Source organism: Watersipora subatra, chromosome 10 (assembly GCF_963576615.1).
Source record: "Watersipora subatra chromosome 10, tzWatSuba1.1, whole genome shotgun sequence".
Lineage (NCBI taxonomy): Eukaryota > Metazoa > Bryozoa > Gymnolaemata > Cheilostomatida > Watersiporidae > Watersipora > Watersipora subatra.
Genome location: NC_088717.1, coordinates 40,345,333 through 40,368,963, shown reverse-complemented (window position 1 = coordinate 40,368,963; position 23,631 = coordinate 40,345,333). Strand labels below are relative to the sequence as shown.

Below are 23,631 nucleotides of genomic sequence, written 5' to 3'. Positions count from 1 at the left end.
AACAAACGCAATAGTATAACCAGAGTGACTTTTTGTTGATCCTGCATGATTTTCAAAGTTGTGGTTTCTCTTACTAATGCTTGATAAAAAAATCAATTCAAGACAAGACAAATCTATGTGAATCTTGGCTAGGACCAGCTTTTGGTAGTTTAGCACTGTTGTTATTTGGAGCTGGCTGAATGTATTTGGAGTTATATAAAAATTCTGAAGTACATTGATGTGTTTGCAGACTTTTGGTACAATAGTCGGAGCTCTGGTTATCGCATGTGCAGGCAACTTCTGGATGGGCATCCTACTCATACCTTTAATCGCATTCTTTATTCTAATCAGATATTACTACTGTCACTCTGCCAGGGATATCAAGCTCATAGAGAGTAGATGTGAGTATTTCTAACTGTTAGGGCACACAAAGGGCAGACAACTACATGTCTCTGTTTTGGAATTACTTTAAATAGTTGTGTCTTGTGTAACCTTGTGTCATCTTGTGACACCTAAGGTTAATTGATGAAGACCAATGGCAGCATACAACAGCTTTCATTGACTATTTAACAATTTGACATAGTTTTGTCTGTGTGACACCTTTGTAAGCCTATTGAAAAGGGATCACTTAGCCTACTGTTCGTTTACTTCTGAATGAGACAATTCTGTAATATGCATAATAATAGTAATAATGTAATATTGATTTGTTTAAACTAGTAAGACAAGTGCATTAACTATCATATGAAGATAACACAACTTTTGGCATGAATGTAAGTTTTCTATTTTGGCCTTGTACATATCTCTATGAATACATCTATTGCTTATTAGATCACTATGACTCCTTAAAATTGCTGTTTTTCAGCCCGGTTTCCGGTTTTCAACCACCTATCCACAACTTTGGAAGGCCTCTGGACAATTCGGGCTCTCGGCTCAGAGGACAGATTCCTGCATTGCTTCGATATCCTGCAGGATAAACATACGGCTGCGTGCTATACATACATCGCATCCAATCGTTGGTTCGCTATCGTGCTCGATATTATCTGCATGGTTTTCGTTACTTCCCTTGCTCTCATCTCCGTTGTCGTCTCTCAGCACCCAGTCACTAGTGAGTTAATTATTATCCTTTAGCTCTCTGAGTATGAACCATGTGAGAAGTGCATGCCCTCAACCATTGAGTATGAATCGTACTAGCTCATTTGCCTTTAGTCGAGTTGTACGCTCCGCAAGATGACAAGCTGGTCTTTTCACTGCAAAAAGGAAAATGTTAAAATATTCAAAAGTATGGTTCTATATAATTTTACATCGATAAATGATGTGATTGCAGGTCCATGTTTCATGTAGTCGCTAACAGAAGCATGTTTCATGTGGTCGCTAACAGAAGGCACTTAAACTGACTTGGTTTTGGTATGGTTTGCTTCAAATTAAAATATGAAAAAAATTTTTTTTTCACTAAATCCTCCCTGTAAAGTTTTGGTATATTAAATGAAGTAAATTATTTTATAAAATTCGGTCTATCAAGTAAGAATTTATAGTTCTTATTGTACAATGTGGTTGAGGCAAAGCTGTACAACACATCAAAGTATGAGCATAGCACAATAAGTCTTGTATATTATTAATATTGCACATTCATTAGGTCTATCTGGCCAATTCCCTTAGCTTTTCTTCATCGTGCTTAGCAAAGCTCTTTTTGTTTTTGTACCCTTAGGTCATTTTTAGTATTTTGGTGTGAAAAATTCAGTTTACTACTGTGTCATTCGATTGCATACATAAAGGAAATATCTGTATTTTAAACTCTACTTACAAAATTAATTTGTTTCGGAAGCGTTTTGCAAGTAGAAAATTTTTCTAGTAGAAATGCATGTTACCTTATAAATGTCCTAATCAGATCTAGACCTCCACCAAACTTAGACATCGTTTTTATATAAATTATAAATAATGATTAAAACCTGTAACAGATACATATTAGAATTATATTACTACATAATAAATATAGAAAAAGTATACATGGAAAGAAGAAAGAACAGAGAAATAATGAGTAAATCTACACTCGGTATGTTTGTTTACTTTTGGTATTGACCATCTAGACTAGGTAATCAAAGACCACTGGGAGTGGAAATATGGTGAATATACTGGGAGTGGGAATATGGTGAATATACTGGGAGTGGGAATATGGTGAATATACTGGGAGTGGGAATATGGTGAATATACTGGGAGTGGGAATATGGTGAATATACTGGGAGTGGGAATATGGTGAATATACTGGGAGTGGGAATATGGTGAATATACTGGGAGTGGGAATATGGTGAATACACTGGGAGTGGGAATATGGTGAATATACTGGGAGTGGGAATATGGTGAATACACTGGGAGTGGGAATATGGTGAATATACTGGGAGTGGGAATATGGTGAATGTACTGGGAGTGGGAATATGGTGAATATACTGGGAGTGGGAATATGGTGAATATACTGGGAGTGGGAATATGGTGAATATACTGGGAGTGGGAATATGGTGAATATACTGGGAGTGGGAATATGGTGAATATACTGGGAGTGGGAATATGGTGAATATACTGGGAGTGGGAATATGGTGAATATACTGGGAGTGGGAATATGGTGAATATACTGGGAGTGGGAATATGGTGAATATACTGGGAGTGGGAATATGGTGAATATACTGGGAGTGGGAATATGGTGAATATACTGGGAGTGGGAATATGGTGAATATACTGGGAGTGGGAATATGGTGAATATACTGGGAGTGGGAATATGGTGAATATACTGGGAGTGGGAATATGGTGAATATACTGGGAGTGGGAATATGGTGAATATACTGGGAGTGGGAATATGGTGAATATACTGGGAGTGGGAATATGGTGAATACACTGGGAGTGGGAATATGGTGAATATACTGGGAGTGGGAATATGGTGAATGTACTGGGAGTGGGAATATGGTGAATATACTGGGAGTGGGAATATGGTGAATATACTGGGAGTGGGAATATGGTGAATATACTGGGAGTGGGAATATGGTGAATATACTGGGAGTGGGAATATGGTGAATATACTGGGAGTGGGAATATGGTGAATATACTGGGAGTGGGAATATGGTGAATATACTGGGAGTGGGAATACGGTGAATATACTGGGAGTGGGAATATGGTGAATATACTGGGAGTGGGAATATGGTGAATATACTGGGAGTGGGAATATGGTGAATATACTGGGAGTGGGAATATGGTGAATATACTGGGAGTGGGAATATGGTGAATATACTGGGAGTGGGAATATGGTGAATATACTGGGAGTGGAAATATGGTGAATATACTGGGAGTGGGAATATGGTGAATACACTGGGAGTGGGAATATGGTGAATATACTGGGAGTGGGAATATGGTGAATGTACTGGGAGTGGGAATATGGTGAATATACTGGGAGTGGGAATATGGTGAATATACTGGGAGTGGGAATATGGTGAATATACTGGGAGTGGGAATATGGTGAATATACTGGGAGTGGGAATATGGTGAATAAAAGTTATAAAAAGTTAGAAATAAACACTAAATCCTTAATGAAGATAGACACTTATCATTTACTGACTTTCACTAGCAACTGTCAGTTGCTGAAAGAGATTGAAAAAGATAGATGCACTTTTATACTTCATATTTTTTGAAGTCATATCATGTTATTTCTACACATTGTATGCATTGTACGTTCTCACGGGAATCAAACAGGCCAAAATACGAAACAAGCGAAACATTACAGAAGGTCCAAAATATGAAAGGCCTGTCAGCCTTTTGTGTCTCGAAACATCTTTCGCAAGTCGCAGCGTTATTTCTACTAAAACACGTTTCAGAGCTTGGAAATTTTACATCCAGGATCTTTCATAAGCAGACATCCTGCTGTATATATATTTTGTACATCTTAATATGCGTGTAGCTCACTTACGTGTATCTTTGTTTCTGTTATTCAGTGAGAGGAGAAATTGAGACCGTGTGTTTATGCCTGTCTCTTGTTTACATTGTCAACCTTGTCTGGACATTCCAAACTACCGTCAGAAACTCTATAGAAGTAGACCACCAGATGGGAGCAGTAGATCGGGTATGTGTATATAATATTATTGAGTCCACATACTTGGACAATGTTGAAGTTCTTAGTCTAAAGTCTCTGACATCTAATGTAAACCGCATTAAAATTCTAGTTGTAGTCCCAGACAATGTGAGCTTTTGTTTCAGGTTCTAAAGTATAGTCAACTAAAATCTGAGACATACCCAGGCACGACAGGAGCATCAGTAGATATGCCTAGTACCTGGCCCACCTACGGCATCATAACATTCGAGAGTGTTTCACTTACTTACCCTGACACCGGAGTCAGGGCACTCAGGAATATTTATTGCTGCTTTAGGGCATATGAGAAGGTATGCCTTCATATGTCCTTGACATCATTCGGGATTGACAGTTGCAAGCCTTTCACTGAATTTGTGTGCACAGTAGATGCTCCTACAACATAATATCCATTTCATGTAAAGAATTTTTGTAAAGCTCTTGCTTGGTATTGTGTAAGAAATTACATATAACGTAAAGCGTCAAATTAATGCAAGTTTAATAACGAGAGTTCCATAGCTAGCCTTAAAAATATCAGCTTTTCACTTGCCGCACTGTGGAGAGATACTATGTAAAATGACGTATAGGGGTATCTCTGATGTATATACCAGTACCCTCCCAGTTTATCGTGCTGTCAGAGATCATCAGGCGGGCCAATAAAGCAAAGAGAATATGTAGCTGCACAATTATTCAGAAATCCTTAAAGGCAGTCCATTGGTGCAGGTGTTACAGTGTCGGTCTACTAATATGAATGCCGTGAATTGAAGTCTCATTGAAATCAATCTTTTATACCTTAGCCCCAACCTAACCTAGCTCCGACCTCTAACCTTGACATCGAAAAAGCGCATAAACAGACACGATACGATAGTAAATATACTTTTGTTTTGCTTTACTTAAGACCTATATAATACTTTTTATTTTTTTAATTCTACCATAGACCTTTTGTCTAGGAAAAAGTGGAAAAATATATTTAAATCGACTTTGAAAGTGTGCACTCCCCATATTTTGTTGTGAAATTACTGTAATCTTGAACTCTACACCAGGTGAAAGTGATAATAAAAATGAGAAAAGTTGTCGATACAAGCCAATAATACTACAGTTACTGTACAGTAATTAAATTAAAAAGTTGCTTTAATTTGTTCCTATCTCAAATGCCAAAGGGGTTAGTTTGGGATTATCTTGAAACAGATAAGGCTATTTACAGGCATTTTACTGTACATATAACGTAATATCCCTATAACATAAACATTTTTGAAACGGATTATTCACCTTGTAGGAGTCTACCGTACTTTTTGTGACAATAGAACTAGAGATCCTTAATAACGCATGACTTCAAGTTTAAATCAATGTTAACAGCCTACAGTAGTAGTACTTAATACTTCAATAGTCTCTCAGCATTGCTGATGTCTATGATCTGTGAATTAATCAAACTAATAAAATTCTTATTTTATCCAAACCAAAAGTTCTCAGAGCCACAGAAAGCCAAAATAATATTAAATGCAAACATTCCTAAAATTACCACAATGTGTTTTTGATTGTCTAAAGCTTTTTAGAAAGTAAAGTGTAGTTATTCACTTGTTCTGTAACCGCTTTTAGGAGAATGACATGTTTAAATTTATATATAATTATTAACACCAACTTACTCACCAAATATGCCTTCATTCAAGGCATCTATCTATGGAACTGATCACATTTTGTGTGAATGACGATAGTGATGGCATGGCTGTCTTATTGAGTAAAACTTTTAGTTTTCTTTTTAGTGTTTATAAATAAAACCATATTTTATGAGATATTTAATATTTACATAAAGTATATATTTATATAATTAAAAACTGTGTGGAATACCATTGAATCAGCTGGTATCTCCGCATCTCTGCTGATGAAGCGTGATCGTTATTCTTTGTAAGGTTGGTGTTGTTGGAAAGGCTGGTGCAGGTAAACATTCGATGGTCGCTGCAATACTCAGACTATACGAATCTAAGGGAGTCATAAGAATAGATGGAGTTGACACTGGATCACTTAGTCTCAAGGTAGGTGCCGTCAGCTGACGGACTCCGTAACTACGTAATTTGCATCAAATTCCTCAGTTGGGTATTATTATTATCGTTAAGATGTTTATTAGTCATAATCACATACCATGTAGTATTAATTATAGTATTAATCCATTCTTACCGTCTGCGATAAATCTATTTTTAGTAGAGTAAAATCTTTGTGTCTTCGTGTTTGCATCAAGACTCTTTAGTATACGTGAATTTCTAAGAAACATTTAGAGAACTGGATATCCCTTTGTTCTGCCTTTATTCGTCTGTGTTGTTGTGTGTCAGGAATTGAGGGAAAAAATAGCAGTGGTTCCTGAAGACTCTCCTCTGTTCAGCGGGAATCTGAGGCAAAATCTTGATATAAATGGAAAGGCATCAGATTCTGACCTTTGGAGGATATTAGAAGAGGTGAGAAACCTGAGTCAATCCGTCTGCTAGCTTTAAGATATTTTTCTGCCGTTAACAGTCTAGGATTCCTGTGTCTGGCACACTTGCTATCAATAGTACTTTATAGGAAATACTAAAAATGTATTTTAACCAGTGTTGTTAGGCCTACAGTAAAACTTACTTCATCTCTAAACACAAAGTTTAAACACATCAGCTCTCTTCTCAATTGGTTTCTGTCTTTTATCATGAGGATACAACTCACATTCCCTACTTATCTTGTACGATCTAAATATTTTATGTTGCTCTTATTGTTGCTGCAGGCCAGTATAGATCTGTGTTGGTAGGTAAACCTGTTACGTTAGTACGTAAACTTGTTGTGTTGGTAGGTAAACCTAAAGCACAAGATAGAGAGCCTTCCAGGAAGGCTGTATGCTGACATGTCTCACCTACAACCACACCTCAGTGTAGGACAGAAACAGTTGCTCTGTCTCGCACGGGTCTTGCTCAAGCCAAACCCTAAGATTTTAATAATTGAAGAGACAATGGACAATGTTGATCCGAGGTATGCCTTGACATGCAAAGTTTGTCTTAACGCACAATGTCCCAAATACGCCTTATGCCGCACGACAAGCATGGCTATGCCTTACGCGTTATTCATAACGTTCTAACAGTTGATTATACAGCTGAGAGCTCAATAGTCACAGTCTCCGTTAGCTTTGTTTGTCTGTTTACCTGTTTGTTCTCTTGTCTTCCGTGCCTCCAGATTATTCAAAGGTCTTTAGAATACGTTTTTACTATTATTATAAGCGGCAGGAGGTAGGGTGTGTACCTTTACATATAGACTTAGACTGGAACGGAACTGACTAACTGTTTTATATATATATATACGAGGGTCAGTCAATAAGTAGTGGGGATTTTGTCATAACATTTTATTACAATAAGATATAGCTACAATTTTTTGTTCACTTCTCAACATAATCCTCTTCGTTTTCTATGCACTTGTTCCACCTTTCTGGAAGTTTCTCAATTCCTGTAGAATAAAATTCTGGCCGCTGGGTTCTAAACCATTCGCGCACAGCTTCCATGACGAGCTGCATCAGTAGTGAAGTGCTTGCCTCTCATGTGGTTCTTTAATGGTCCAAAAAGATGAAAATTGCTTGGTGCTAGATCTGGACTATAAGGAGGTTGTACTAACACCTCCCAGCCCAGTTCCTCAATTTTGGCCATTGTATGGGCAGCAGTATGTGGGTGGGTATTGTCCTGGTGAAACACGACATCTCTATTCTGGAGGCCTCTTCTCTTGCTCCTTATGTCTTGCCTCACCCCAGCCAAAAGCTCACAGTAGTTTTTAGAGTTAACAGTGTTACCTTGGCTCTTGAAATCCCAAGTTTTAGGATCCTTTCTATCCCAGAATACTGTGAGCATTACTTTCCGTGTCGTTCTCTGAGATTTGAACTCCTTCTTTACCGGAGAGATTGTCTTCTCGCCCATTCTTGAATGAATCAACCCACCAATAGCAGCTTGTTTGTGACATACAGCTTTCCCCATATTGTTGTTTCATTTTTTTGTGTATGCCTCTCGTTTTTACACCTTCAGCTCTCAAAAATCTTATAACAGTTCTTTGCTCTATGAGTGCACATGTTTTCAGCTTGGCTTCCATTTTGAATATAAATAATATTAAATAGTTGAATCACTAAAATGATGAATTTTTGGGTAAGTGATGAGAACTCCCATTTATAACAATCTAGAAAATATTAAATTGCTAAATAAAATAGAACAAAAGTTATGACCAAATTCCCACTACTTATTGACTGACCCTCGTATATATATATATATATATATATATATATATATATATATATATATATATATATATACAACCATCTCAACTGACAATACCATCTATCAAGGAATTCTTCAACATCGCTATAAAATTTCCAACAATATGGCTCAACATACCAAGTTTGTCTTGACATACAAAGTTTGTCTTAACAATGTCAAAATATTTGTTTGAATCATTATGATTTTCTAAGTGAAAAGGTGGTGAAAATAAAATGTAATAAATAATATTTAGATTAAACAAATGCAACTTATATGTGGTGTAAGTTAGAGTAAGTCAGGCTGTGTCGTTCTATCACTCACTCTACTACAGAATTTAAGTATCACATTCCAATTACATGTCTCTCAGGTGAAGTATCAATAAAACCTTTGTTGTTTTATTAATTTAATTTTGTAAATATAATTTAGGTTTTAATATTTAGCTTTTTACATGGTTTTAGATAGACTTTTTGTTATGATGTTATATGGACTTGTTTATTAATAAAATCGTAATGAAAATTTTTTATCATCGCTTTTGGGCTCAAGAATGAATCAAATATAATACAATGTAACCTTATAAGAATGTTCGACCCCATTTACGATGGTTTGACATATGAAACAAATATATGCAGGGTAAATTACATTACAGGGTAAACAAATTGTTGGACCCTGTAATGACTCGCCATTGATAAATGATTCCTTTGGCCAGTGCAGTTATTTGCTAACATGATTAGAGGCATGCTGAGAGTGTCTAAAATAATCACTATGCGATGTCAGCCACTTGTGCTGTGTTATATCTAATAGGAAGAGCTTTACGATGAGCTGTGTATTTGCTCAAAAAATATTATTAGCCATATTTAATGCGCAATTATCTGGATTTCTTTTGTCGCACCTAACTTAGTTTTTGTAGGAAAGAAATGCGCATTTTGTCTTATGTTTTTGTAAGAATGAATATGACAATCCTTTAACTTCGAGTCGCTACAACCCTACAATCCCTCACAAAAGGCCTACAGAGAGCCATTCTTGATTTGGTTTGTGTATAAAGGACTGGCTCCTTGTACTTGCCTATGAGTTGAACTAATTACTTTATTTATAGTAACAATTAGCAGTTCAGGACTGAGTTAAACTCCATCTGCTCTATCCTCTTCTCTTAAGTGTCTCCGCTCTGGTTCATTGAAGAGTTATCAGATGCTGGCCCTTTTCCAAGGTTTCCTTTTAGGGGAAAGTCTTGCGTGAGATTAAGTTGCTGCAACCCAGCAATCCTTTGCAAAAGGCCAACATAGAGCTATTCTTAATTTGGCTTGGATAATAGAGGACTGGTATTGCGACAGATTAACTTGACACATTGGGGATTGACAGTATCCATTAGAGGCTAGATCTTTTTCATGACTGTTATATTTTCATTCTATGTTTGCTTCAAATAAGCATATCATCCTGAAAAGTTTATTCTTGCTATTATTGTTGTTATTATTATTGTTGTTTAAATCTTCAATCTATGATCATACACGCAGGTCAGCGGCTCTCCTGCAGAAGATAGTCAAGAGAAATTTTGAGCATTGCACAGTCATAACGATAGCTCGACGACTTAAGACAGTTATAGACGCTGATCGCATTATGGTCATGGACAATGGCAAGATCAAGGAGCTAGACCCGCCCCATGTCCTTCTACAGAATGAAAAGGGAATATTTTACAACCTCGTCAAGCAGGTAGCCTTGCCTCCATATTCTTCGCTTTATGCTGTTACTGTGCATTTTTAATGCTACTTCAAGGCTATCTCGCTAAACAGGATGGCATAACACCTCTATTTGAGCGGCACCTTTATTTGAACACCACCTCTAATAGAACGTCACTATAGGAGAAGAGTTGAAAAATGCAGCATCACCCTTTAATTGAATACCACCTCTATTTGACCGACACTTTAACGTTCTTTGATCTTTACAAACCCGTAATAAAAAGTGATCAGTAGAAAAGTGATCAATAGAATGGTACTGATAATGACTCGGTTCACTTAATAACAATTATTTCCTCCGTTGTTGCTGTGGTGGTTGCCAGGGCTTTATTGATGATGTACCTGAAAAGGTCAACAGTCACAATCATCAGGACTACACCTTGATTCGAAGTCACAAAGACCTAAATCGTATCGAAGTCACTAAGGTTTAAATTTGATCAATTGTCTTCATATTCATCTATAATGTATAGTTTACAATCTTGCCTGAAGATTTTAAAGCGTTCTGATGAATGATGAAAATACTCTTCATGAACACAGTATGACGTAATAGCAGCCATTGTTATGGCACATCAAAGTCTGTTTTTTAACTCCAAAGCTTCACATTTTTTTCTTTAAAACATTGAAACCGACACCATCTAAATAATTAATAACTGTATCTAGCTAATATGTTTTACTCATAGTAGTTCCTTGTTTAATTCGCTCTGATACTTTTAATAAAAAACATTTTAGCAAAAATGCTGAGGCTTTTGGCTTTAATGTTGTTCCATCCGAAGGAGAGTGCAAATTATAGGCGACTAGCATCGCTTCGGCATTAGCTTTAGCTTCGGAAAACACAGCGCCCCCTCTGTTTGAACATCACCTCTAATAAAACGTCGCTATTATAGGAGAAGGTTTATAGGAAAAGCGTGGAAAATACAGCGCCATGGCATTCAAATAGAGGTTTTACGATATATATAAATTAGAGTTTGTGTACCTGTCCTTCGGTATGTACAGTTATAGCTATTAAAATCTTGGAATGAAGAACCCAAATCGCGGAAAATTTGATATCAGAACCTCCCTTTCCCCAGACAATATGCTAAACCATTGAGGAACGCGAGATCGATGGACTCGTTGGGTGATATATATATAGATATATATATATATATATCGGTGCACCCTCAGAATACGATTACCCTGATAGACGATTATTTTACGGTGTCTCGTATATATATATCCCTTACTACTGATATCAATGCTAATCCCTTACCACTGATGTCACGCTGTTTACATGAAAGAAAGGGAAGTTTACTAGCTGTTGGTAACCTCTAACCTCTGGCATTGCGGTTGAAAACTCATTCCAATATTTTTAGCGTGGAAATCAGGAATCAGCTCTGCTGCGTGAAATTGCCAGACACAAGTATGAGAATAAACCTTACGTCGCACCTGCCATGAAGGAGGCGGAAATGGCATCAGCTGTTCCCGCACGGAATCCTGGGTATTATATTCCGGCGTTCCAAAGTAGTCGACTAACAGCAGCTTTTAACCATCTTTTGCCCAACAAAGAAGCCAACAAGTACCAGAGGAAGTTTTAGAAAGAATCTCATAGACATCACTTTTGTTACCCAAGACTGTCAGAGCATAGTAGGATACGATGCACTCCGTCCCGCAATAATTGTGATACTGTCTCTACTACTACATCTCATCTTCATTGATCTTCACTTCTCAAACAGTTCTTTTATTTAATGCAGTCTATTTATTATAGCGATTTCTTACGTATACTTTTGCAATTCTCTATCAAGTTTTATATTATATTAAGCATCCCTTTAATTTTGACCAAATTTATGCCGTCCGCTTTGTCATTGCATAAAGTTATATACGTATGAAATTCGTAAGATGCCTTTTATGTTTAGTATTATGTCATTTGTAGCTGTATCTATTAATTTATGTTTTTAATTGTTGGAATCGCTAGCAGTTTTTTCCTCTAAAATATGACCTATGTATTATACGCAATAGCCTTGACTGTTTGTTTGTATATATTCCTTTATTTAAATTGTTGCTTTTTAATTTTTCCTCCAAAGAACAATAAATAATTTTAGCTCACTAGTGGTGCTAGCGGCATGCCTCACCAAATATGTAAAGTTCTGTAGCTGAAAGGGTTAGTTTGCTGTGGTTCGACAAATTTAAATTGGGTCAAAATTCGACCCAATTTAAGCTAGTGCTCATTGTCTGGTTAAAACTTAAATGTGATCTTTCCGGAACAACGTAGTGCTGGAGTTTTGAGACATGCCATAACTAGTTATTTTACGTAAAATTAAAAGTAAAGTAATTAATATGTTCATTAAGTTGTCTAAAGCTTAAATTTTCGAATGCGGTAAAAAAATTGGATTTAGTTTTTTGTGAGTTTTGACAGAGATTTGTATAGGTTCAAAAGTTAGGCTATTTTTAGAATTTGTTAATATTTTGGAAGATGAAAAGCGGTAAAAGACTAGCTGGTTTGGTGTGTATTCAAGGCTTTCACAACAGGTCCTGTGATAGCCCGAGTCCCACTAAACTGTTTAGAATGCTTGAAGTTTTTAGAATGTTATAGTATAAAGTAGTTGATAAGCATATGAATGTTTCCAACATTTAATGCATAAGATCAAAGAATCATAGCATGCAACCATAGACTAACGTATCATGTACATTTTGTGTTTGATTTTGTAGCTATAGCTCGAGCCGTCATAAATGTGTTTGTTACAGCTTTAAAATATCATTAAAATGTGAAATCAACTCAATGTTTGTAATGGCTAATTGACTTCCAGTGTTACAAAGTTTATGCCCTATTCTATGCCCTGTTCAAAAATTGAGAAGTTAGTATACTAGTAACTTCAAACTTTAATATACTTCAAACCTGTAGAAATATATTTAATCAATTTCTCAACATAAATTATTCAAGATAAGGGCAGATTCATGTTAACCGTCAGAATGGAGCATGTTGCTATATTAGTAGTCAAAAACATTTTTGTATGCTAGTATGAAAATGCAAGAATTTATCTTTTGTTTGTCTTCATCGAATTTTGTTTATTATGTGGTTATCAGCTCAGCTGTTTATCTATTCACAGGTAAAATTTTGGAATTCATTTCTATAGCATATAGTTACATTTGTACGTGGTTACGTAAACAAATTAACTAAAATAATCCTGCAGAAAGTGGTGCTTGCATTTGTTTAGTTAACACATTATTTTAAATTATAGTATAATTTATATATCACATTATTTTACCACAAAAGTTTTTGAAAGATGAGCTCAAAGACGTTCTTGGAGGAAGATATTTGAACACTCTTCCAATGCTACCTGGCTCTACAGACAATCTGTAAATATTTTTGATTGCAGACCTGACTAGTCTATAGCATACTTTTGCTGGCCTGGTATTTAAAATAATATTTTATTCAAGTCAAGTGCAGTCAAGAGCATATTATGCTCTTGACTGCACATTAAGCACATCTTGGAGTTGCCTAGCCTTGAATAAAGAAAGGAGTTGACCGCTCTTTGTGGAAATTTTAATTCACCCAGCTGGTTTGAGTTTCACGAAGGTCGCTATAATTAGTCATTTAGCTGCTGTGTATCTCCGCACCAAAATTAAAAATAAACAAAACCGTGCTTTTAGATATTTTCTTTTTAGTTTTAAGTAGTTTATTAAATGCATAAAACTTAAAACAACTTACATATTTTTTATCAAAAAAATTCATTTTATTCACACACTCTTTTATAATAATCATAATTTTTTTAGCTCTTCGCGCACGATACTGTTCTACATCCGGATACCGTGATTCCATCCTTTTATTCCCGCATTGAGTAGGAAAATGTCAGAAGGTTTCGCCAATGACGATTCGAGGTAAAATTGTCTTGTTCCAATCATTTAATACGTCTTTTGTTTATATCGAAAGTTTGTTGTTATGAGTTTCTCGTGTACTGAACGCAGAAATAAGTAAAATATTTACAGACAAGTGATCTAACGCTTCACAACTGCATGACGTGTTCGATTTTTTCATCTCATTCATTCTGCCTTTGGCTCATCTCAACATTTTTGTTTTATACTATTCTGATCAGTTTGTAGTTTATATTTTGTCATAACTATAGATGAACTCAAATATCACATAACATATGTTGTTACAGGTCTGGACCGCCTCATCATGACCCAATGGCCGATGAAATTGAGGTTGGTTATTCATTACTAATTTCGTTTGTTTGACAACGCAGACATACCTGACAACTTTCACGCATTGGGCGTGAGACTCACGCAATTGCCCCATGCCTCACGCATCTCACGCCCGTGTCACGCAATTGCCCCTTTTACCCAAGCAACCCTGTTTTTTGCCCCAATTTTCAAGTAGTAATCATATACTGACTTCTAATAAACAACTATGTATTAACATATTTGTGGCATTCTCATCTATCCACAACCTCCACGACATGTGGTTTCCATATGGAGTTATATGATCTTTCGCTGTGGTGTTTTTATATGCTATGAAAATTTACCCCACTTATCAAATCCTCCCGTTTTTATTGCCCCCCAAAATAGACTCTCGCTCCTTTCCCCACTCCAAGGTTGGCAGGTCTGAGCGCAGGTATATATCCTATGATATCGTGTTTTCATAGTTTGCTTGTAGATATCTTATTGATTGCTTCTGTAAACTGTCTAGTATTTCCTTCAATACATGTCAAATATATAAATTGCAAACTATTTTATGCCGTTCATTTAGACGAACCTTGACGAGGTCACAAACAGTTTTGATGACATGGGTCTCAAAGAGGATTTGCTGAGAGGAATATATGCTTACGGTTTTGAAAAGCCATCGGCCATTCAAGCGCGAGCGATTGTACCTTCATGCACTGGCAGAGATGTAATTGCACAGGCTCAATCTGGAACCGGCAAAACGGCTACATTCTCTATATCTGTCCTGCAACAGCTTGATGTAAACCTGAGAGAGTGCCAGGCATTAGTTCTTGCTCCAACCCGTGAGCTCGCCACTCAGGTTAAAATGAATTATCAAGCTGTCTTAGATTTATTTCATTGTGCATGCATGTTTTTCATTAATGCTTTTTCAGTTCTATTATAGTTGATCAAAACATTTTAGATTCAAAAAGTGGTGATAGCTTTGGGGGATTACATGAGTGCGGAATGCCATGCCTGTATTGGAGGAACCAATGTGAGAGAAGATTTGGCAAAGTTGAACAGCGGTGTGCATACCGTTGTTGGTACTCCTGGCCGAGTGCACGATATGATAGGCCGCAAAGCCCTCAATCCCAACCATATCAAGATGTTTGTTCTTGATGAAGCTGATGAAATGTTGTCTCGAGGATTCAAAGATCAAATCTACAATGTCTTCAAATTCATGCCATCCGATACCCAGGTGCGAATATTTGCCGTTCTCTAATTTATTCGTAGTTAGATCGCTTTTAAATGGTTCTAAATTGACCGTCGAAGGCCATGTCTGTATTGTCACACTTTCAGGTCATATTACTATCTGCTACCATGCCGGAAGAGGTATTGGAAGTTACCAAAAAGTTCATGAGGAATCCCATCAGAATACTTGTTAAGAAGGAAGAGCTCACTCTTGAAGGTAAAATTTGCTGTCTAAATGAGAGTGATTTATTATGCCCCCTATACGAGTTTTTGCGTTTACAAAATTAATGAAAAGCTGTGTTGAAACTGCTCATCATATTTATATATATGTATATTTATATAAATAATTTTACTCAATAGAAACTACAATCAAATACATACTTAGGTTCACCATTATATGGATAATCAGAAAAAAATATACTTTTCACATCCCGTGCAATTTCCATTACTTGATGTCTGAAATTTCTGTAAACGGCAGTTTTGTATGTAAAATTGCAGTGATGATCATGGGTTGTCGGACCACTGAAAATAAAACCACTATTGATTGATTCATAATCAAGTATTTAATTGATCAATTAAGACATGTACATGCCATAATTTCCTCTGATGTACATGCCATGTAGCATGTACACCAGAGGAACGCTAAGAATGTTCTACACTTGATCTATTTTTTAAGATGAATTGATATTTGCCTTTTAGACACGCTTTAGTATAACGGCCGTACTTGCACGTTTTGACGAAACATTTGAATAAACAAAGTTTATATTTGTCTACAAAGTTAGCCCAATTTAACATGGTTCTTTAACATATAAATTCATTTAGCTGTATGAAGGTAAGTTATTAGCTTTCGGAGTATTAGCAGTGTCTTAATATTTAGTTGGTAAGTTATTGTCAATCCCAAGATACGAAAAATGATTGCTCATTACATACATTATTTCTTAAGAATACTTATAGTTGCAGACAGAGTACCTACAAAACTTGTTTCTATGCTATGTCTGGTCAAATATACCGTACTTTCGGACTATTGGCCGCTACTTTTTTCTGATGATTTGAGCCATGCGGCTTATATAAGGGTGCGGCTATTTTGTGGCCTTTTCTTTCATCGCTAGGGCGCATTGACTAGAATCTCCGGCTAGCGCGCCTCTAGCAGTGAAAGAAAATACGAAACAATGCCTAACGGTACTGTTCCGTTAGTCACCAGGTTAAAAAGTGTCGATTAATACAAAACTGCCGTTAGGCACTGTTCCGTTTTAAACAGGAAAGTTGCTGCCGTGTTAAAAAGCACCGTCCTGAGTTCTGCGGCCTATACAAAGGTGCGGCTTATGTATTGTTTTATTATCGGTTTTTGGAAAATAAAGCAGATGCGGCTTATATAAGGGTGCGGTTTATAGTCCAAAATGTACGGTAATGCAAAAAATAATTTAATGCCATAAATTACAAAGAAATTAAAAAAATTGTCTGGCGGACCCATAATTATGATCGCAGCTGTAACAAATTATAAATGTACTACTTAAGATAGCAACGTAGTTTTTAATAATTATATGTATGCTCATTGCTGAAGAATTGAAGCCTATCCAAATAAGGAATATTTTACCGCTATTGCAATGCCTTGAAATTCAGCCGAGACTAAGATTGATCAATTCTAATTTCATAATTTACTAGCGGAATGCCCGGTGTTGGATAGGTAGTAAAAAGTTTTTTGCCCAAAAAATATCTTTATTTAATGTATACAACATATACCATTCTAACTTAATTGAAGGTGTCTGTTTATTTTTGTGTGTCCGGCCAGTGCATGATTCAAATATTTAAAAGCTCAAAGGGTAGCTTAAACAAATTGTTGTAAAATATTTCTCACGTATGCTACACACTCATTGAAGGTTTAAAATGGCTTATAAACAGTCGCAGGCAATGTAGTTGCTTGCGACTAACGTAGTTACCATTGGCTAAGTTTCTTTACCCTATGAACTTGAGTAACTTGAGCCAATCTAAATCTTTACTATAATAAAAGCTGTGTCCTTCTGTCTGAAGCCATCAGTAAGGCTTGATCAAACTATATGATATGTAACATGATATCATGGCACCAATTGTCCAAGCTGAAACTCGTCCAACGAGTTGATGCTGAGCGATGACACCAGATTTTCTTCATCAGAACTTGATCGCACAAGGTGCATTTTAGATTGATTGTTTGTCCCAGAATGCATTGCTCTGGCTGCTAAATTTTCGTGTCAATGTTACCAACATACCGCAACAACGTTTTGCTCTTCTATTACGATTGAAACAGTAAAAATGAACACTGAATTGCTCATAGATTTAATAAGGCCAAACCTAGTCCTGTACGACACAATTCTAGAATTACAACGATAGTCAGTTGAAAACCAACATTTGGGAGTCAATTGTTGCGTATGTTGACCATATTGAGAATGGTAAATATTAATATATATATTAAAAATTAGAAAAATTTAGATTTAAAATTAGAAGTAAATCATATACAAAAGTTATAAAATATTATCGTTAATACATTCATCAGATGCACAGATGTGAAGCTAAGCACACTACCACCAAACAACGCTGCAACCTTGTCACATTTTGGATTAATTGTGCATATAATTGTTACACGTCATGATCTTTCAAGGCGCATGGTACTTTAAACGTGCTAGTAATAAGAATAGTATTTTCGCAAGAGTGCCTATTTTAATCAATCGTTATAACTGGACATATGGGTCGCGATCTCAGAAACCATGGTCAAGTCGCAAATCACGAGGTTGAGTTATCCGACTTGGAAGCTGCACTAGCTGAATTTATAATATTGGTAATGTTTTTTGCAACACGTGCATCCTGACCAATCAAAGAGCGTTCTTTCTGAAACTAAAGTCAGTTTAGCCAATAAAAGTCTCCAATCCTCGGGGGAAAACCCCTTAAAACCGTCGCTATGCGAAACAGAAAGTACTGAAAAATGACATCTGAATAAAGTAATCATTTATTTTTTTGCCTGTTTTAAAGACAACTCTGACATTTTGGACACTTTTAATGAGTACTTTGGTATTCCAACTAATGTCAAAAGCAATGAAAGTAAAGGGAATTACGATGATGTTTTCCTAACGATTCTTATAAGATTATTATAATATTTAAATATAAGAATAATTATTCGATTCTATATGATTATTATAAGATTTCATTAAAAAGAATAACTATTCGAATTTACAAGATCGGAGCATATAGTGTCCGATGGTGTGCAATATGTTATGGTTAATATATTTTTTAAAGGTTTTATTGGTGATACTACGGCTGTGCCCAAAATCGCGATACTGCCAAGCCGTTTTTAACATCTGCAAAATTAAGAATGAGTAATACATTTTTTGATAGATATACAGCTATTTCTATAATAGTCAGCTAAAATCTGTTTAGATTTTTAAATTCGGCACAATTTTTTGTATTTAAATACTGAAATCTAGATAAATATCATAACTTCTTGATATTGGTTGCTATGACGTTTTGAAATGTAAACAAAATTGTGCCTTGGTTTTCGCTTCTCCAACTTTAACGCCAGGTTTCTCACAACTATGTTTTCGAACTAATGTAGAACATGCATTCAGTTTATTGACCATAACATCGGCTGTAATTGAGCTAGAATCAAAAAAATATTGCAAAGTAGCTGTGAGAAATTTCTCCTTCTGCCAGTGTAGATAACTCCAAATCTCACACACCTGACTTAACCATGGTTTGTGAGATCATGACCCATATGACAGACAAACCAACTCTTAGATTTATGTATATAGATTAAGTACTTGTGATGAGATTTTGGATTGTAGATTGAATTACATATTTTTATAGCAATATTTGCTTAAATGTTTGACAGTTTTAACATACAAAGCAGATCTTGCAAAGAACTCCAAATGTGGAGGTTTAGCAGTCCATTTTTTATCAAGCATCATGATGTGAGTATTTCTCTGTGTGAAATGTCTTGTGAAATTTTTGTCAGTATCGCCTAATACAGTAGATGCTTATACATCGTAAATAATCCCTTCTGAAACAGTTTACTTACAGGAATTTTACATTATACGAACGGTAAAATATATGTAAATTGCCAATCCATTCAAAGATCATGCCAAACTCATTCCTTTGGCCTTTCAAATGGGAAAAAGATTACACATTACTTTTTAATTTAATAATGTTACAATAACTGTGGTATTAGTAGTTTGTACCAACAACTTTACTCTGTTTTCTTCTCACCTTTACTTCGTTTATTGCTCACAATTATGGTAATTTGATGTTGATTAAGGGGAGTGGGACACTTTCAATATCAATTCAAACTGATTTTCACTTCTTTTAGAGAACAAGGTTCTTTGATGCAAAGAAAGTAAAATTGTATAGGTCTAAAATAAAACCAAAATATATATTTACTATCAGAAGATCGGTGTGTCTGTTTTTCCGAAAACATGGTTAGAGGCTAGGATAAAAAATAGATTTTAACGAGACTTCAATTTGTTACATTCCGATTGGTAGACTGACCCTTAACACTTGCACCAATCGACCCGCCTTCAAGTATTTCTGAATAATTGTGCGCCTGCTTATTATCTTTGTTTTATCTGGCGCACCTGGCGGTATTTCATGGCTCGCTAGATTTAGGCGGTACTAGTATACATTATAGAGATACCCATGTACATCGTTCTCTCTCCCAAGTGTGACAAGAGGGAAAATTATATTTTCAAAGTTGACTATTCAAACTATTTTCAAGGCTGCTAGTCAAATCGAATTTGAACACCTCCTCCCACTTGATGTTTTAAATTATAAGTTATAAGTTTATGTTATAGGAGTGTCTACTGCGGCTCCTTTTTAAACCCTGAATTGGTTAATTATGTACATAGAGCATTTGAAGAGGGTATTACAAAGTTGAATGAATTGTAGGCCTTCAGATTTTACAAAGCTCTTGAGTCTGATGTAATTTAATTCAATTTACATATGAAAGCCCTGAAAATCTCATTCCCTGTGTCTAACAAACGAACACCAGTGTTCCTGGTTAAAAAAACAAGTGAAAAATTGGGCTAATGTTTGTGTGTAACATACTAAAAAATAATAGTATGTAGTTCATTGGTTTTTCATGGACCATGTATTCATATTTAATTAATGTAGCAGAAAATAAAGTGCGAATAACTCAACTCCTAAATTGATGTAAATACAATCACAATCTGAAGATTCTCTCGTAGGAGCTTGCATTTATTTTTTGGTTTATCATTTTTGTCATGCATATATTGCTGTTATCTTGGAAGTATGCAAGCTATTCTTTCAATAAAATTAACATTTAATTTGAAACTTCTGAAAATGTTTGTTACCAAAGTTAATAAATATATCATTGTTTTGTTTCCACGAACATTTTTTTTGCATTGTACTAAAAAGTAAAATTATTAAAATTAATATACGTGATCTATTTATGGCTAGTTTAGAGCACCCGGTATAACATTTTACCAGTTAGTATACTTTGCTTTTGTGAACATTACTCCTGGTTCATTGCAGGTATCACTCAGTTTTACATAATGATTGAGAAGGAGGACTGGAAATTGGACACTCTATGTGATTTGTATGAGACCCTAACCATTACACAAGCTGTAATCTTTTGTAACACAAGGAGGAAAGTAGATTGGCTTACAGAAAAAATGCAAAGCCGAGATTTCACAGTATCAGCTATGGTAACTAGTCACATTTTCGCATGTGTAGGGTATCCCCTCGCAAGTACTTTATGGCTTGCAATGATACAATGTTCATTAAAGAGTGCCACTTGTGTCCTGGCCAGTTAGGTTAACCCCAAACATCTTGGGTTCCTGCAACTAATAATTATGCCAATCTAGATTTTTCTCCTACAAATCAAAAGCTGATTCTTTAGCTCTTAAATTTCCAGACTGCATGCTTTACCGTAAAATCATGAACATTGGCAATACTTGCGATACTGGCATGACTGATGCATAGCGTTACTGTAATCAGATAGTTGGTCTCACACATGTCCTCATCTTCAGCATGGTGATATGGACCAGAAGGAAAGAGATGTGATCATGAGGGAATTCCGTACCGGCTCATCACGAGTCCTCATCACAACCGACTTGTTGGCAAGAGGTATTGATGTGCAACAGGTTTCCCTGGTCATCAACTATGACTTGCCTGTCAACCGAGAAAATTACATTCACAGGTAAGGAAAGATTTTTGTAGCATGTTTTAGTGGGAAAATTGACATCGAAAGTAGATACTTTTGCATATCGTCTTTATGTAATTATTTTAAGTTCAGTAGTACACTCCGCTTTGGTTTGTGGTTATAGTTAAGAATTGTCTTCTATTCGTTGCAGGATCGGACGATCAGGCCGTTTTGGACGTAAGGGAGTAGCCATTAACTTTGTAACTAGCGAGGATAAGCGTGCACTCCAAGACATAGAGCAATTCTACAATACAAGCATCGGTGAGATGCCGATGAACGTTGCTGATCTTATTTAGTTGCTGTACATGCTTGCTACATTTGTTGGAAATAAACAGTTTATATGAATTGTCCTCGTCGACATTTAAACTGTACATTTAATTGCCTTTGCTATATGACGATTTGCCATTTGCTCTGTCGCAGACTCACTCTCGCCGCTTGCTTTCGTTGCATGTTTCCCCTTTGAATGCGCGTTAATTCCCATGTTGGTTACGCACGACATAGCTGCAATTGCTAACATGATCTTGCTGCTAGGAGTTGTTATGGTAATAGTTCTTCAGTTGTGTCTTCGGTATTACTATAACTTTTTGTTCATAAGTTATTCGTTTGTACACAATATATGTTGGTGGTGTCATGAGAATATAATAAAACATTATAATATTAGAATTATTAGATAGAATATTTTTCTTCCAAGGTTGTGATGAACCGTTTTGTATGGAATATTTGCAACACTCAAGTTAACCTTTACATCTCAGTTCCGCCAGTTACTAACACTGCTTATGTCGGTGCGTTTCTTTCCTCGGAAAAACTGCACAAAACGGTGTAAAATTCACTGGAGCTCGTAATATGCCCATCTTGACTTGTGACTGTTGACGTAGAGTTAGTTGTATATTATGTCTGAGAGTCTTGTTAAGATTCCTACTTCGTATGCTTTTTGCTAGTGTGAAAGAGATAGCAAAGCAAGCTGATGATACATTTGAAATGCGTCACCTTTTTGTTATGTTATCTAGTGATTTAGTCTAGTAGGAGTGCAAGCTACTCAGAAATGGCTGCAAAATCAATGTGTGAGCGCAACACTCCTGGGTTGTTCGCCAATCACCCTATCACTTCAAGATTACTGGCATATTACTAATGTCTTCTTACTAATTCTAGATAATGGGCAGTGAATTGACTTCGATTACAATGTGGTTATTTAGCTTTTCAAAGGCAGCTCAGCGGTATGTTTTGATGCCACTAATCATTGTTTTTCCATTTGCTAATACTTAGCCAAAACAGTCAAGTTGATAGTAATACAGTTTCCTAGTCAATGGTAATGCTCCAATGACCTGAACAGCTTCAGAAGATAAAATTCAAACTGTCAGTTTTGTTTATCATGAGAAAGTATAATACCATTCACGTCGCTATAGATCTCCATCACAGCTGTCTCCTGTGAGGTCCTGCATTACTTATAAATGTATGTTCAAAACTGTTTAATATGTGAACTTTAAAGTCTAGAAGCATTTAGGATTTATTAAAATATAAAATTTGTAAACGAAACAGCACAATTTGTATGGGAATATGTATAAAATGATATGCAAAATTGATTGAGTGGTGGAATTTGGGTATACATAAGAGTAATGGAAAATCCTAGTATCATCAGGTAGTTTGGCAAATGGTGAAGCGTGATGTTATAAGATGATGATCAAACTTACGACGAGCAAGATGACAAGCAAGGTTACGAAGGAAGAAACAGCAAATGGATATAGCGAAAATCGGCTGAAAACCATGTCATAAGCTAACAAGGGAGAGTGTTGTTAAAAGGCAGAAACGGCAAAGCGAAACTACATTCTGTCTATCTGTTGTTCAAATGACCTGCAGATAGACAAAATGGCAGCCAATCGATAGTCACAGAATGCACAATTTTTACAATTTCATGTAGCGGGTTAAGTGACATGCCAGTGTTATTTTGCAAACGTATTCTAATCAGTGGGTTTCGAACAACTATTCTGTTATCTATACCAATGAAAATAAAATATTGGATTTGCCACTCTTAAA

The 23,631-nt window shown here is 35.9% G+C and overlaps 2 protein-coding genes across 2 annotated transcripts in view; both read left to right on the top strand.

Moving 5' to 3' along the window:
* The window catches only part of LOC137407072 (ATP-binding cassette sub-family C member 4-like), a 39,300-nt gene extending 27,201 nt beyond the window's left edge, over positions 1 to 12,099 (top strand). Inside the window, exons 17-25 of the mRNA XM_068093677.1 lie at positions 230 to 380; positions 842 to 1,084; positions 3,951 to 4,078; positions 4,213 to 4,395; positions 5,989 to 6,111; positions 6,406 to 6,528; positions 6,894 to 7,069; positions 9,837 to 10,032; positions 11,405 to 12,099. Of these exons, the coding sequence (XP_067949778.1) occupies positions 230 to 380; positions 842 to 1,084; positions 3,951 to 4,078; positions 4,213 to 4,395; positions 5,989 to 6,111; positions 6,406 to 6,528; positions 6,894 to 7,069; positions 9,837 to 10,032; positions 11,405 to 11,626 (1,545 nt within the window). The 3' untranslated portion in view covers positions 11,627 to 12,099. The remainder of the gene's footprint in view (positions 1 to 229; positions 381 to 841; positions 1,085 to 3,950; positions 4,079 to 4,212; positions 4,396 to 5,988; positions 6,112 to 6,405; positions 6,529 to 6,893; positions 7,070 to 9,836; positions 10,033 to 11,404) is intronic.
* A 1,729-nt stretch (positions 12,100 to 13,828) lies between these two features.
* LOC137407363 (uncharacterized) lies at positions 13,829 to 21,950 on the top strand. Its single transcript, XM_068093996.1, has 8 exons — positions 13,829 to 13,907; positions 14,189 to 14,231; positions 14,776 to 15,048; positions 15,151 to 15,426; positions 15,528 to 15,636; positions 20,931 to 21,103; positions 21,428 to 21,597; positions 21,752 to 21,950. The coding sequence occupies exons 1-8, from the start codon at positions 13,876 to 13,878 to the stop codon at positions 21,894 to 21,896; spliced, it is 1,221 nt and encodes a 406-aa protein (XP_067950097.1). The 5' UTR covers positions 13,829 to 13,875; the 3' UTR covers positions 21,897 to 21,950.
* The last annotated feature ends 1,681 nt before the right edge of the window (positions 21,951 to 23,631 follow it).